Raw genomic sequence first — 17,084 nt, 5'->3', positions numbered from 1 at the left:
GTACCGATAGTGCCGAAATGGAGATATAAGCAGAGTGCTTTGAGCGTGTGTAAGTCCAGCTGTGGCGGTAATGACATAATTCAGTGTGTTACTAAATTTAATTCAGAAGTTAATCTAAAATATTCGGCGAATATATTTTTCTTATTCTCTGACCATCACCCTGGTGTTCATTATTTATGCATTTCCCATTTCAGAGACGCCCAAGCAGATGGCCTGCAATGAAGTTTCGAAGAGGTTCTGGCCATCCTGCCTATGCTGAAGTCGAACCCGTGGGAGAGAAAGAAGGTTTTATCGTCTCGGAGCAGTGCTAAAATTCCCGGGGCACAACAGCGCCAGTGCTGGCTTACAGGTGTTCAGACTAAAATTTGCCTATACCTTTAAGAAACACACACACACACACACACACACACAGACACACACACACACACACACAGGAGCCCTGAGCTGCTGTAGCTGGAAGGAGATGAGATTTCTGGACAAGCCCAGCCCAGGAAGGGTAAAAGAAAAACTAAAACTCATACAGGATATGATACCATTCCCTACTGAACATAGAATTCCCTCGTGGAATGAGCTCTGTAGTTCACTCAGCAAATCTCCTGTGGACTGGTCAGCAATCCGACAAGATTTCAGTGCTGTTGGCTTAAGGTGCGGGGTTGCAAAGGGATCGAGAAAAATAATAATACTAAAGCTTTCGTTCATGAGGGATCTACACCTTTGGTTCAGATATTCTTCTCCGGTAACTGTGTTCCAAAGCCTGAGCCCATCCACTCAAAAGAGCAACGATGAATATGCCAAGATTTCTGAGAGGAGTAGCTGACGCAGGAGCAAAAACAATCACAGAATCAGATTTTCTATCTTTTCACCAGGCACGTGGCTAAAGGATTTTGTTTTTCGGGTCTAGATCCACCTGTTCCAACAAGGTGGATGCACCTTCTGTCTGTCCCGGGGGTTCAGACTCCGCCTCCCTCTTCCTCGCTACTGAGCTTGCCCTCCTCAAGCAGTGGGAGGGAGTGGCCAATGAGGCTTTAATTCTCCTGCCTCAGAACAAAAAGTCTGATGTGTTTTGAGAAGCATGGCCTCCACTTCCCAACTGTGAAGTCCTACGAAGCCACAGTTGCTCTTGGCTGAAGGAAACCAGAGTTCCTTAATTGTTTATGAAGCAAAAATGTTAAGGGATTCTAAACACATGGGTTGTTTTTGTTTTTACTTTTTACCGTTTCAGTACAAAAGGCCCATCTCATTGTAGATTCCTGTCTAAGAAGCCATTCAAGTCAGCATATCCCTGGCGATAAAAAGAACGAAAGAACCCTGCTGAATCATACAGTAATTTTCTTTAAAGCACATAGTAGTTACATAAATATATATATAAATATATTTTTGTTTATAACTAACACAAGGCAGGCTCTTGTGACTCTCAGTGCATTTTGTCATCCAGACAGAACAAATGTGAGGTGCGTTACTGCATACTTCCACAGAGTTGTAAGATAATCCTTCATATTAGAATATTTTTATGTCACTTAGCAAAAGTGGTTCAGTGAGTGGCAGTACTGATCATTTTCCTGCCTCTTTGAGCCGCTCTCCCGTTCATATCAAGCCCTTCCCTCCCTGGCGAAATAAAGCAGATGCAAAAATCTCCTTCGATGGATCTGTTGTCCGCCCTGTAATCACAATCCGGATTTTGAAACTCCCCCATGAGTGAAGACAGGAAAGGCATCCTTTGAGGAGGAAAGTGGTTAATACATACACTGAGCTCCTAAAGTTTAAATTCAGGTACTATGTGTACAATTTTATCAACATCTCGACCCATGAAACTTTTACCCTGTGCCAAGAAGCTGTTGGTACCGTGTCTTGAGTGGTACCGTGTCCAACATTTGCAGATTCAGGTATCCAGGAGCAGAGATGTCTCATAAGCAGCACTTTACAGCTTAGCATCTGTACACGGTGTCTCCATCAAATGACATCAGTCCACTAGCAGAAGATCGTGTTTTACTGTCACAGTTGTCTGACGTAAACTCGTGATATTTTCCATCAAGTGTATTTTGCTTTCCATTTTTAAGTAACTGATGAGAGTGATAACTGTTTCCTAATGTGCTTAGATAATAATTGCAAAAAAAATTGACAAGCAAGGTGATTGAAGGACGTGATGACAATCTCTCTGCTATAGTGACATTCATTTTATATGAAATAACCCAACTTATTTCTTGTGGAGTAAGCTTGGTCAGATAGCGGTAACCAAATGACTTGCCAATGTAACCGGTGCAATCGGTATTCTGCAAAGACACAGGGAACACGTGGACGATTCCTTCTAGGATAAGATGATGCTTCTTCCACTTGCTTCTGTCTGAGGCGTGGCTTCCAATAGCAGTTGACTGACAGTTATATAAATCCTGAATATATATATACATATATATATATATATCCAACTCTGTATGCAGTTCTTTGAACTAGTGATGTTATCTTTATAGTCCTTTCAAAGCTCCTCTTCCTTTTTTGATTCAAAAAAAAAAAATTGACCATTCTGTAAAATCACATTGAACTCTCTGCATTGCTCATTGAACTAGAGCACCCTGAAGTAGGGAAAACATCTTGTAAGTAAAAAGTGCTGAAGTGTAGGAAAGCTTCCTAACCAAAGCAGGAGTTAAAGTTGGTAAGACGTTTCTGTTGCTTATGAATCTTTCAGCAGTGAGGAAAGAGGCTGGCTGAATCCCGTTTTTCACTTTCATGAAACTTTAATTCTACTTGATACTTCTGGTTTGTTCTTGCTGCCCGTTTACTGCAAAGGGACAGCAAACACACACTAGGTTTCTGGAAATTCAGAATAGACTCTGATGCTTTGGACTTTACATACATTACGTATTAGAAGGGGTGCATCTGCACGTTACATAACATACTATGAATAGAGTTGAGAGAGAATAACAATAATTTTAAAAATTAAGAATAGCAATGGAACACATACCAGTGTCTGGAGAAGTCAGCTAAATGGTGCTATGGAGGAAGTTATTTCATCTTAATTATTTGGAAAAACATTCAGTGAATAAGTAAAAGTACCAAAAGTCAAGAAAAATACCTTAAGCCAACCAGATGGCACTGACCACAATGTTGGTTTGGTTATAAAAAATTTGGACTTGAAGATACACCAATTGAGAACTAAAAATAAATAATAAAGTACAGTTTACCCCCCAATTATTATTTTTGTTTGTGATACCTGGGGCAGTTGCTAATCTCTCTCCCAGGGAGCTTCTAGAGCTGTGCTGTCCAATATTGTATCTACTATCCAAATGTAGCTATTTAAATTAGTGTAAATTAAATAAAAATAAAAATTCAGTTCTTCAGCGAAATTTCGAGTGCTTGCTAGTCACGTGTGGCTTGTGGCTACCATATTGGACAACACAGAACATTCGTGTCATCGCAGAAAATTCTAACTACACACTGCTGTAGAGGCCTTTTCTTTTAACGTCCCCTCCTTGATGGAAACGAGGAGGGGGAAGAAGACGTTTGGTGGTTCTGGGGCATTGCTAAGTGTTTTTGATTCAGAGGCAATGTGGAGTAATGGATAGGATGGAAAGACAGCTTTGAGGCTCAACTGTGTTATCTTGGGAAAATCACTTTAACCTCCATGAGTCTCAGTTCACAAGTTGGGAAAAGAAAAATATTTTTTTTTGTCCTGTCTTCCTTGCAAAATTATTATTCTGCAGATTGACTAGATGCATAGATACACAGACTTTTAAAACCTCTTGTCAATATGACCCAGGTAAAGCACGTCTGTTGGTCTAGCACCAACACAAATTTGCATTTTGAGGGAAAAAAATCCATCATTCCTGAAAACATTCAAAGACAATCCAGTCAATACGGCTCTTGAGAAAATGCCAAAGGAGAATACACTCCAACCACACAGCAGAATTGCTTACATTCCTTTTTTTCTGTCTTAATATTGTCTCTTAATATTTCCTTTATGTGACATCTTTCCCAACTGTCTCTCCTCTCCCAGGACCAAGTCCCTTGTGTGCCTCCTCCATCTGGCTCAGTATTTTATTATATAGAGTCCCTGAGCCTCTCTGGTTTCTTCTGATTTCCCACTTTACTCTTTACAACAAAGGGAAGCCCAAGAGCTGACCAGCAGGCTTCTCTCTGGAAGAAAGTACCTCAAACAAATAATGTCAAATATTTATTTTATCCCTGGAACACAAATGTGTAAAGGGTTATCACATTAAAATACAAACATATATGGAACTTAATTTTAAACGTAAAATTTTGCAAAAGCAGACTATAAGAGAGGAGTAAAAGTATTTTATAACTTGCTGATACGCAGATAATATATATTCTCTAATAAGTATAATTTATTCATTTTGGCAAAAAAAATTGTTATGTTATTTGCTCATTCTGGGGAAGTATAAATTCGGTAATGCCCTTGGTGTCTATTGTCCAGGGCAATAAGAAGGAGTTTGGCTGGAACCCATGTTTTGATTCAAGACACTTCCATGATAAGAAATTAATATGTAAGTAAGGCTACCTGAAAAATATATGCTATGGTCATGACTTCTTCCTCCTGTGAAATGTTATTTTGCATTGTATTTCTTCAGGCATATTTCAGATATTTTATTATGATGTGTCTTATTAACTTCCAAAGATTGCTCTTGCTTTACTTCCCCAGCCCCTCAGCTTTTGGCATCAGCATCCAGATGCCAGAACCATGGGAGGTCATCTAATCTGACCTCTTCCTTTACAGATCAGAGAACTGAGGCCCAAAGAGATATAGGAATTTTCCCAGTGTCAGAACTGTGTCTTGGCTGGTCATTTGTGATCCAGTTCTTTTTGCCTAAACCCCTCCATCAGCATTTAAGGCTGACCAAGCAGCTTAGAAGGCCCAGTCCATCCCAAAGCATTTGCTGTATGGACTCTCTGCTCTGTCCTGTAATTGGTCCTGTTCTCTAAAACATTGGACCAATCTTCCTTTATCATGTGGCTGTCTTAAGGATGGTGCCGTTTTTATAACAAGCAGTGATTTCAGGTTCTGGCCAGGGTCTGTTCTAGAGTCTTTTTTGGAGTAGCACGTCCCTTTCCCCCACCCCTCCCTGTGGCCACCAATTTCTGCGGCCATACAATTTATCTTGTGCTGTCTAAAATTGTTCTGCCTTTGTTTCATTTCTTCCCAAATGTTCCTGAAAATGAATAATCTTCATAGCAGATTTGCTCGCCAAGTTATCACAATTCCTATTTGCTTTTAAACTATTTGAACCTAAGATTTTCTGAGCAAATATTATGAGGTCTGTGGCATTGCATCTTACATACTATTTCCTTGTGTTTGTAAAGCACTTTACATTTTACAGAGCACTTTGACTTATTTCTTTATTTGTTCATTCATTCAGCCACCCAATTCACTTAAATATTTATTGGGCATCTTCTGGAACCAGGTTCCTGTGCTAGATCTTGCGATATACAGTGATAAATACAAACAGTGGGCGATCAGGCATGTCCACTGATAATTGTAATATGGTGAAAGCCTCAAACATAACTTTGTGGGTTGATCGGATCAACATTACTCTCTCGAATTTCCATTTCCAGTTTCTGTTCTACTTAGATAGGGAGCTATCAAGTATTTGCCTAAGGAATGTTTCTGAAATATGATATGTCATTGTGCATCTCTGCTGTTTGCTCTCTTTCAAATGATCTGTTAATTCCATTTCTGTGACTAAAAGTTACGTATCCAATGTTGTTTCACATCCAGGAGGAGTTTCCAATTCACTTGAATTCTTCCTGACCAGTTGATGTAACAGTTCATCATCTTATTCTAATATTTCTGTCATGTCTTTGTGAATTATCAACACCATCATTTCAAGGTCTTCCAGAAGCACCAGTGGATCAAAGAAGCATTTGCACTTTAGGTGTGTGTGGTTGTTTGTCATTTATTATATTTTCTCAGGTTTTCTCAGCCTCAGCATTATTGACATTTTGGGCCCCATGGTTGAGGGTGGGGGGTGGGAGTGGTCCTTGCACTGTAGAGCGTTTGGCAGCTTCCAGGGCTTCCATTGACTATATGCCAGTAGCTCATACACACACACACACACACACAGACACACACACCCCGGTTGTGACAACTAAAGTTGTCTCCAGACATTGCCGCATGTCCCCTGGGGTAAGATGGGGAAAACTACTAGATTCCCTAGTGAACAAAACATATCAGGAGGAGAAAAGAAACGTTTCTCTTTCTCTTGTCACTTAATCTTCGACATGTATAGGTTTTTATTTATAATAAGTCTTGGCATCATGAACTCATTGAATTAGAAGGGACAATTAAAGCCACCAGTTCAACCACAACCCAGCATCATCCATATCTAGTTCTCATCTCTCGGCTTTACAAACGAATTGAGAGAACATCAGAGGGAACTGACGTGGGAGTTGACTCTCTCATAGTGAGAGAGAAGGCTCTTCAGTGTTTATGTTCTGCCCCTGAAATAGCTGCTGCAGTGACTTTGGCTTCAGCTGGGGACGTGGTGTCACACAACTTCAGCATCTCAGAGACTTCGAGGAGTTTTCTTTGATTATTTTGTCTCCAAATCTTGCTCCAGCATCTTTGCTTTCAAGTTGTGCATAGAAGTTGAAGTTCAGTGTATCTAATTTTAAGTCTATCAGGTTGAGCTTCCGACTTTTTTTTTTTTAATTCTCCCTCTGACTTTTTTTTTTTAATTCTCCCTCTTCGGGGGAAAAAAAATAAAATTGACTCTTCCAAGTAACTGAAAGTCGGAAATGTCAGAGTTGGAATGTCTGAATCTGTCAAGCCAAAGTTCCTGCTGATTTGATGTGCCTTATGTCAGTTTTCCTGTGGGGTCAGTGATTTCTTGTAAATAACCCTGTGTTTGTTCTTGTGTTTATTCTGCACCAATTAGAAAGCTTGATGAAGTTCTAAAAGACAACCCTTTAAGAATATTCCCAGAAACAACACCAACGAGAAAAAACCCTGCCAACTGGAATATCAGGCCTCCCTCTATTCTTTTGCTAAAAGACCAACCCAGACTTTGGAAACATTCTTAATTATTTACTACAAGTTGCTAATATGGATGCACAATTGAAAGCCTTGATTGTGAAGTCCAAGGCTATAGAATATTGACAAGCACATCTAAAGTGACCTCTCCCAAGACCGTGCTGGATATCAGAAAACTTCAACCTAGGAGACCCACAAGTGTGCACATAATTTCCTTCTCTACCACTGTCCTATCAGACAACATGGTGATAGTTAAGGTTTTGATTAAGTTGATCTTCCAATTTCAACTTAAACTGCAACGTATGTGCCTAATTATTTCCTGACATACCCTTTAAACCACCCAGTTCTCACTGCTCTCACAATGATTACTGCAAAGCAGTAAGACGATAATTGTTCAAGTAAAGTCACCTAAGTTTTTTAAATCAAATCTCTATAACAAATTTACAAAATACATCATCGCTGGCTTCTCAATGTTAATTCTTGTTAATTTCCAGATCGCTGTCCACACTGAGTCCGTGTCACTTTAAATCCAGAATAAAAAGCTGGAAAAAAATTAATGTAAATCAGATGCCGGTGCTCCTCTTTTTCTAATTTCTAAGATTTATTATCATTTGAGAATTAGTAAGAAAAAAAAGAAAAAGGAAATGAAAAGAAAAGGAAAAAAAGCCTCTCCTAATGGAATAAAGTAAAAAATTTTGACTTGGCAGATAGTGATGTATTCACTTTAATTCCAGTTGGAAACCTTCAGTGACTTCTCTCATTACCACTGGAGTTTTGATTTTTTTTAAAAACAGTCTCTTCCCTAGCATTACAAAAAAATATATATATATTCATCACCAAAATACCGCTTACCAATCATGCAGCTATAAACCATTTGTGCCTATCAAATAGATACCAGTTTTAGATGTTTGCTCTGTGGGAAGAGGTTTAGGAATGGGTGCAGGGGTAATTCGTGGAAAAGATAAAGGTCGAAATGTGCTATCAAGCAGAATTTTCACCTTCTTCAGAGCAATGTGCAAATAAATATTCAATGAAGATCAGCTCAAATTTAAGTCATCCAGACATTGAGACCCTGTGCAAGTTATGTTAAGAAGCATGTGACATACAGAAAGTAAAGGATGTTCCCATTGAATCTAAAACTCAAGCCATCATCTACCTGGACCTCTTTAGGGCATTAATCCTGAAACCATTGAGGCTTTTGATCTAGCCAGTTGGGTTACTTATGGGCAAGTAATGACCAAAAAGGAACTTTTCATTTATCATCCTCTGAGTTACAAGGCATGACCCTGTTTTTTTGATTCCCTGATACCAGAGACCATGAGACAGCCAGCTCCACACAGGCCATAAAATACAATAAAAAGAAAAATAATTTTCCTGAGGAAAGGCTAACGAAGGGTACTTTATTCTGCAGACCCTGAGCTGGATCCCTGGGCGGTTTGGCCATCTTAGGACCTAGACATCAGCAACCATTTTAAAGGTGGTTTGAACAAAAGTATACCAAGTGTCATATTTTTTAGCAGGAAAATAAAAACTCAGATTAAGTGTCCTCTGCCAGTCTACTCTGAGAATGCCATCAAGTGAAATCAGAGCTTCCCTAGCTGAAAAATGTTAAAATCATTTCAGGAAAATGAATTTGGTTTCTTTAGACACAAGCATTTTGTGTTTATTATAACTAAATCTCAGGGCCCTAGCTGAGAAGGGGAAAGCCGTTTCATTGGTGGGTCAAAACAAATCTCTCGTTTGCCTCTCTTGAGGCATTTGGCCAGTGCCTGCGAAGTACATTACTTTCCTGGGGGAAAAAGAGACAGCCTTTTCTCGCATGCCAGCTGGGATCATGGGAACGTCCGATGCCAGGAATTTACTACTGTTTCTGGTAACTCTGCTTGTAGTCATTTGAAATGCTGAAGGGTGGGGGAGGAGAAGTCGGGCACCCAGGGAGCTGTCTGTGTTTTATGCCAGTTACACCAGGCACAGAGTATTTGTAAACGCTTTCCGAAGTGGGGATATTTGTATCCTTTGTCAGAATCACAAAGCTCGCTGTGGAGCCTCTGAAAGAGAGCCCGGGGGGTGGGGGGGGGTGGAATCGCTGACCCTTTGCACCCAGTCAACCCGCACAAAAGGGCAGACTGTGCGGGTGAGCCCAGCACATGGCGAATTTGTTTCTGTTTTCCACGGCCCTGGACTTCCGATCAAGGACATGTCTGTCAGGTGAAGGTTAATTTTGCTGAAGTTTTCCAACACTTCATTTAATACTTGGAAACATGAGCATTTTGAATTTATTCCAGTCCTCCGGGCACCGTCCCGATTTCCTTTGCCATGTCACCAAGACTCTGAAGACGGCGCTCTTTCATGATAAAATTCCATTCACATGCTTGACATACCTGAACCTGCAAATGTAAAAGTGATTGTATCTGAATTTGCACTAATGTGTCTGATAGCAGAAGACCTTTATTGGATTCCTCTGTTTAAACTCAGTCATTCAGATGCCACGTACTTCTGCAAGCTTCTTGATCGTTTTCACTGTAAGACTAATTATCTAAGTTTGAATGTATTTCCTTACAGCCCATTAATTTTGCCATCTTTTACCTGGAGATCATTATGATTGCAATAATTCCTTAAAGTTTTCCTCACACAGCTTCTTAAACCAAGTTTTTCTGCTTTTTCTTCTGGTCCTGCTTATAGTATGTGGGAAATCTTTTTTTTTTCCCCCTCTGTAATAATTTTGTAAGAAGCCAGTGTATCAACAGCCATTGCGACACAATTCATCTTTTCAGGTCTGGAAGCTGGTAGTGACCAAATGCCACGTATATTCTCCCTGTCAATTGCTATTTTCAGAATTAAATCGTGTTTTTTTCACTTTCAGTTGGTTGGGGTCAACACATTTGGGATTTTTAGAAGGGGGAAAAGGGAGCAATTTGTGTAATACTGCTGTCATATTTGACTACATATTAAAAACAATAAATGATCATTTTGTTTTAATTTCTTAAATTTGCTTACCCTTGTCTTTCAACATATTTTTGTTTCCTTTCCACCATTAGCTTTCGAAAAATTTTACTTATTGTGGAAGAAAATCGGCTTGCAGTGCCCAGAGCTGCAGGCTGAGGACAGGATAGAAAATCTTTGTTACTAAATGTGCCGTAGTGTGAGGCTGAGAACAGCTAGAGTGAACTGTAGAAGAAGAAGGGCCTAGAATGTCATAGCACCCAGATGGAGGCTTGGTCTCTGCCCACAACCCACAGAGCCCACGTGTTGAGTTCTCCTGGATCAGGCAGGTGGGGTTTTCGCTGCCGGTCTACACCCTAGACCTGGAATCAAGTCAAGATGCTTCAGTTCAGCTCTTGTTTCTGTTGCTGGTCTTGGTTCCTGAGCTCTCTGACTTTCCAACACGTCCTGAAATTTCTCTTTTGTTTCATCCCCTTTTTCCAAACTGGAAATGATGGTACCTCTTTCTCAGCTACTGTAGGAAGAACCTCTGAAGGGAGATGCTTAGCATTCCAAACATTCTTTCCCAGTTTCTTAATCCACCACTCCTGGACTATCCTTTTAACAATACCAAGTCTGCACAGGCCCGAACCCCGGGCCAGGAGCTGCCGGGAATTCTGGTCAGTGGTGCTGGATGGCTCTGTGCAACTCAATAATGATTTTTTAAAATCTTAACCTCTGTGTGGATTTTTTTTTTTGGACTGTGTTGATGAAACTTTGAGATCATAGATTAAATTCAGAACTGCCATTTTAAGGGCTTTGAAAAGATCTCTTAATGTGTGATATTTCTTTAATAATGCAATGGAATCATTAAAGAAAACAATGCTGATGACAATCATAAAATGTTTCATTTAGCTGTAGACCCACTTCCTAGGAATCCAGGCCTTCTCCTTTTCCAAGTCACTGTTTTTAAAATCAGAGCCTTCTGACGTGCAGTTAGGATCTTTTTTTTCCCCCCTCAAGTTTGACTAACATTTATGAAAAGTCTAACCTGTGCTGTGCAGGGTGCTTGGCCCCAGGGCTATAAAAACAAAAAAAGTAAAGTCTTTGTTTTCAGCTAGCCCCGAGGATAGTAGGGAAGACAGGTATTTAAACAATACAGCAGAGGAAGGACGGAAGTCCCAGGGCAGAGCCAACCACACATCCCTGTGAAGTTACAGAGGGAAGAGTCAGCTTTGTGTGCAAGGGGTTTGGGTGATGCAGGAAAAACGGGTGTGGGGCGTGAGGAGGGCCCTGTCCCAGGCTTCAGCTGAGCCCCTGGGACGTGCCCTGCCAAGTGTGGGTCCTTGGCTTCATGCAGGAAGGAATTCAAGAGTGAGCCACAGTCGAGTAAAGGTAGATTTATTTAGAGATTCATCAAAAGGCAAGAGAAAGGCTACGAGGTGTGGGAGTTGGGTGCTCAGATCAGAGTAAAAGTAGGTACACACTCCATAGACAGAGTGCGGGCTGTCTCTGAAGAGGGACGGAGAGAGAGGTAGTGGCCTCGAGGGGCTGTGTTGCTGGTTTTTAATGGGCTCAGTGGCTTCATACGCTAATAAGTGGAAGGACTCGACTAAGTAGCCTGGGGAAGGGGCTGGGATTTCCAGGAAGCTGGCCATTTCCCACTCTTTGACCTTTTGTGGCTCTAGCCTTGGGACTGCCATGGCGCCTGTGGACGTGTTATTCACCATGTTAATACATTACAATGGGCGTATAATGAAGCTCACAGTCTACTAGAAGTCAAATCTCCCACCATCTTGAGCCTCAGGGCCTACTGGGGGTTGAATCTTTTGCCATTTTAGTGTTAATTGTTGTATTATTGCTTGAATGGCTGTGCCCTGCCCCCTTCCTGTCTCGGGGGTCTTTTGGAGGGCAAGTGATATTTGAGCTTGCTCTTGGATAGTGAGCACGGCTTCACCTGGGACAACACAGTCGCTGAAGTATGAGGTGGTTGCTTGTGCCTGGAGGCAGAGTGGGAGGAGGACAGAGAGAGGGAAAAGGTGACCAGAAACCATTGCCTCAGCTGACGAGTTCCCTGACCCAGGCAGCAGACGTGTTAAGAAATGTCATTTGCATCTGCTTCTCCAAGCTACACGGAGGGCAGTTATAGCTTTTGGAAATTTCAAAAATGCGTCAAAGGCGGAAAATCAATGAGAGTAGCTTAGCGTTTGCAGCTCCGGGCCACGTAGGAACCCCAGCCTCTGCCTAGTGATGGGCTTATTATGTTCTTTAAGTTGCTATCATTTTAAAGACACACTGAAATGCACTTGGCCTCCCAGAGTAAATACGCCTCACAAATGCCAATGCCTCTTGATAAATGTTAATTGACCCCTTTGTAATGTGCATTACTCTTAAAGGCTGCAACAAACTTTGCTCAGAGTCTTTGAACTTCTCCCAGATATTCTCCTGACATTTTTTTCTGGTGAACATTACAAACATTTGGGGGTTGCAGAATAACACTGGGCTATTTTTCTCCCGAGATTTCTTTGTACAATTGCAATTTAGATTTCCTTCCAAAAGGGTTCATTGTGGCATGTTCCTTGATAGGATGTGAAGCAAATTTCTCCTGCTGTAGCTTGGCAGCCCGCCTGGAGGATGGGGTGCATAAATTATTCCAAATGCCATAGAACCTTGCATCTTATTTCCTTCTAGAATGTTTTAAATCTGCATCAGTATGCCTTGAACTGAGAGACTGAACAGGCAAAAACACACAGCAAGAAAGACATATGTGACTTGCAAGAAATGAAACATCCCTTTTGTAAAATGATATCATTCCGAATTTAATTAGATGTCATTTTATTGAGGAAATAGATGTTATTTGAGCAAGGCCAGATCTCAGCGGGTTAACAGTAGTAGAGCAAACAAGAAAGAAGTGGGTTGTTTGAGAGAGAAGTGCAGATGAAGGCATGGGCATCACAGGAGACTCCGCGGTTACACAGGAGACAAAAAATGGTGGCAGAGGCGGTGTGCGTGGGGAGGAGGGGAGCCCCGTGGGCTCTCTCTTGTTTTACTCTGTGTCCTGCGATGAAGCTTTATTGAGGCTCTGGGGCGGCGGTTCCCTGACTTCAGACAGACTGTTGAGGTCAGTTTGAGCTCCTTGACAGAAAACAACAACTGGTAACTGATCCGGCCGTCGGGGCTCAGAGGTGTTGGAAACATGTGGTTCCCGCTAGACCAGGAAGGCAGGTCCAGCCGTGATGGCTTGTTGCCCCCCTTGATAAATGTCAGGCCAGGGTCCCCCTGTCATCGAGGGCTCACAGAGGGGCATCTGCTCTCAGGTTTACCTCTGTTTTCTGACCTCATTTTTCTCTCTCCCCCGATATAAGCTACCAGGCCATGAGATACCTGCATGTGTAGCAGTTAAGGAGACAAACTCTAACATGGCCCACGTGACCTCTCAAAGCCCAGATTTCATCTGTAAAATGACCCTGAAAATAGTACCCCTTTCCTAGGATTATTGTGTCAAATCAGTGAGCTAAAATACTTAGCTTTGGGTTAGACTCATAACGCCCGATAAAAGTTAGTTATGCTAGCATGTTGCCCATGAAAGATGTGTTGATTTGGGTACAAAAGTGTTGTCTTTGTGCTTAAAAAGATACACTTAAGGTAAAAGGCAGAGAGGGACAATTAACTAGAAGAGCAGATGGGGGGGCCCTCTCCCCATTCTGAGATGTTTATCCGGGTAGAAAGGGTGGAGCTTTCAACCTAAGTGCTGAAAAATGAAACATTCAATTAAAAATTTTAAATAAATGAATTAAATAAAAATTAAATGCAACCATAGTGCTCAATATGTTATTAACATTTGCTTATAGAAGCAAAGAGATGCTTGCTCTTTTTGATCTTTGTTCATTTGGGTATTTATGGTTTTCCAGAAAAATCAAGTCAGTCATCTAAGTGCTATTTTTAAAACTATTTTTATATGTCTGTATCTCATTTCTCTGTTGGCAAAATGAGGAAAATATTTCCAACATTTCTCAAAGTTGTTTCCAATATAATTCATGAGAAGCAAAATATTTTATGTCTGAGTAAACACACAGTTTATATTGTTAGCCTAAGTCACGACTCTGGGCTGTGTTTATCCACAGAATACTTCTCATACCACGTGTGTGGGGCTTTTTATTTTTCCTCATACCAACGAGTTCGTCAATTCTCTGGACCCCAAATGGGTGTCCTACAATTCAGTTCAATACTGATACTAACTACTTGGATTTCCTGCAGGCCCCGTAGGTTAAGGGCTCAGTCCCACAAGACCAGCCCCCACATCAGACATCAGTCAAAAGTCCCAGACCACCCACTCTTCTGATCAACCAGCTATAAATCAGGGATTCCTATGACTCAGTAATTTTCTAGGATGCTTACAGAACTCAGGGAAAATGATTTAGTTACTATTATCAATTTATTATAAAGGATGCAACTCAGGATCAGCCAATGGTAGAGACGCATGGGGCAAGGCATGAAGAAGTCCCCTCTCCTCTCAAGATGTGTCACCCTCCCAGCACCTTGAAGTGTTCACCAACCCAGAAGCTCCCCGAACCCCACCATTTAGGGGCTTTTATGAAGATTCCATTACATAAGCAAGAATGATCAGGTGGTTGGCCATTGGGTATTAACTCAATCTTCAGCCCCTCTCCTCCCATTGGAGACCCGAGGGGTGGGGCTGAATCTTCCATCCCTCTAATCATGTCTTGGTCTTCCTGGTGACCAGCCTCCATCCTGGATCTCTCTAGGGCCTGCCTGGTGCTCCTATTTCTCTTATCACTCAGGAAATTCCGAGGGACTTGGGAGATCTGTGTCAAGAACAGGGAAAGAAGTCAAATATGTATTTCTTACTGTGTCCCACAGTACTGTGAGTCAAGAGACCTTTATCAGTCCTCCCCTCCCCTTCTCTGTGACATACGTTCCCCTCTTGCAAAAATAAGCGTGCAAAGACCACCACAGCTAAGGAAGCAACCCAAAGAGACATGTGTTTGTAATGTGACAGCAGGCTCACCCAGGTAGAGCAAACAAAACATTCATCAGCAGATCCTCCACCTCAAGAACTGGATTTTCCTTTGCTGTGCATTTTATTTTGCAGATTCATTCAATGAATGTTGGCCGATCATCTTCCAAGAGCCAAGTACTGTTTTGCGTGCTGAGAATTTAATGATGTATTTATTTCACAAATACTTACATTCTGTTTTTCCTGTGCCAGGCACTGATCTAAGCAATTTACAGATATTAAATTATTGAATTCTTTTATTATCCCTCTTAGCAGCTGCTCTTACTTCAGTCTCCTTGTGCCATAAACTGAATGTCTGTGTCCTCCCAAAATGCAAAGGTTGACACCTGATCCATCCTATGATGGTGTTAGGAGGTGAGGCCTTTTGGAAGGGATCAGGTTAGAGGGTGGGGCCCTCATGAGTGGGATTAGTGTCCTTATAACAGAGACCCCAGAGAGCTTCCCCACCTCTTCCCCCAGGTGAGGACACAGTGAGATAATTTCTGTCTATGAACTAGGAAGGGGTTTTCCCCAGACTTCAAATTTGCTAGAGACTTAATCTTGAACTTCCCAGCCTCCAATAGTGTAAGAAATAAATTTCCGTTGTTGTAAAGCCACCCAGTCTATGGCATTTTGCCATAGCAGCCTGAACAGACTAAGACACCATGTCACAGAAGAGGAAGTAGAGGAAATTAGTAGTTGAGCAACTGGTCCACCGTCACCCAGCAAGTAAGAGGCAAAGAGCAGGTGCACACCTAATTTGAAGAATCTGGGGACTCCAGGTCATAGCTAGCTGTTGGGTACCTGGCCCTGGGGTGGTGGGTAGTGGTCCCAGTGTAAAAGCCCAGTAAGGGAAGTGGCTGGGGTACGGACTTAATCAGCTGCTTGAGAAGGGAACAGACCAGCCAACAGCCAAGCCCTCAAACCTGGATCATGACCGCATTAAAAAGAAAAAGAAAATTATATGACAGTGAAGTGATGAACATGTTGAGAACTGGTCAGATCCTGGCTATATTTGAAGGGAGAGCCAGTAGGACTTGCTAATGGGTCGGATATGGGGTGTGAGAGAAAGGTGCATTCACAGGAAGTGCAAGGCCAGAGCCTGAGAAAGGAGCGGTGGGACCACTATCATCGAAAATGGGCAAGACTGAAAAATGAACATTTGTAAGTAAACATTAGAAGCTCAGTCGAGAACGCCTTGTGTTTGAAATGTCTTTTTATGTTATTTTTCTAAGACATCTAAGTGAAGATGTTGAGCAGAAAAATGGATTTATGGTTCTGAAGCTCAAGAGACATGTCTGGCCTGGAGATATAAATTTGAGAGGGTTTGACATAAATATGGTATTTCAAGCCATGGGACCAATGAGATCATCCAGGAAGTGAATGTAAAGATAAAATGTGGCCTAATGGATGGCTCTTGGGACAGTCCAACACGAAGATGTCGAGGAAGAAAAAGAGCAAAGGAAACTGAGAAGAAACAGTGCAACTGAAGGGAAAGGCTGTGGAGGGCATCTGGGGAGCCCCAGGAACAAAGCAGTTCAAGGATCTTGAAATGTTTTAATCTCCAGCCATCAAATATTCCTATGACATATGACATATTCCAATGACAATATGGTACCATTTTAACTATTACATTAGGAAGTAGTTTAAAACCAGACACTTTATGTTGTCAAGGGTGCAGTGAACAGGTGATACCATTTTACACCCTAATTGGGAAAATAATCAGGTTGAACTTTCTGGAAAGCAACTTAACATTATAAAGAAGCAATTTCCTAACAACATCTACGTACTTAAATTCAGCATGTCCTCTTCTAGGAATCTGCCCTGAAGAAACAGATAGAAACTTAGACAAAGTTTTATCTTCACAGATGTTCTCTGCTGGGGTATTTATATTAGAGAACAGCTGGGGGTGAAAATTACATTTTGAACAAGGAAAACTATTCAAAAAACTGTAAGCCCCAAATAAAGTGGATATTGTAGCCCAGGAAGATGATGATTGAAAAGTATATTTAATGATATGTGAAAACCCTCATGATGTGGCATTAATTGAGGAAAGCAAGATAATGTCCTTTCCTGTAGTAACAAAAAAACTAATCATTACCATTATGTACTGTGTATAAGGCACCGTGCAAATATTTAATATACACTGGTTTTTAATTCTATCAA

At 41.4% G+C, this 17,084-nt stretch overlaps 1 protein-coding gene across 2 annotated transcripts in view; it reads left to right on the top strand.

The window, feature by feature from the left end:
- Positions 1–17,084, top strand: part of PLXDC2 (plexin domain containing 2) — a 347,388-nt gene that overhangs the window by 324,889 nt on the left and 5,415 nt on the right. The window contains exon 14 of one of the 2 annotated variants that reach the window (XM_072955332.1): positions 195–349. In XM_072955332.1, coding sequence (XP_072811433.1) covers positions 195–311 — 117 coding nt within the window. In that variant the 3' untranslated portion in view covers positions 312–349. Of the gene's footprint in view, positions 1–194; positions 9,968–17,084 lie in introns of those variants that run through there. The other variant, XM_072955331.1, reaches the window with a different exon arrangement.

This window comes from Vicugna pacos, chromosome 35 (genome assembly GCF_048564905.1).
Source record: "Vicugna pacos chromosome 35, VicPac4, whole genome shotgun sequence".
NCBI classification, from domain to species: Eukaryota; Metazoa; Chordata; class Mammalia; order Artiodactyla; family Camelidae; genus Vicugna; species Vicugna pacos.
This window is presented reverse-complemented; position numbering and strand designations above follow the sequence as displayed.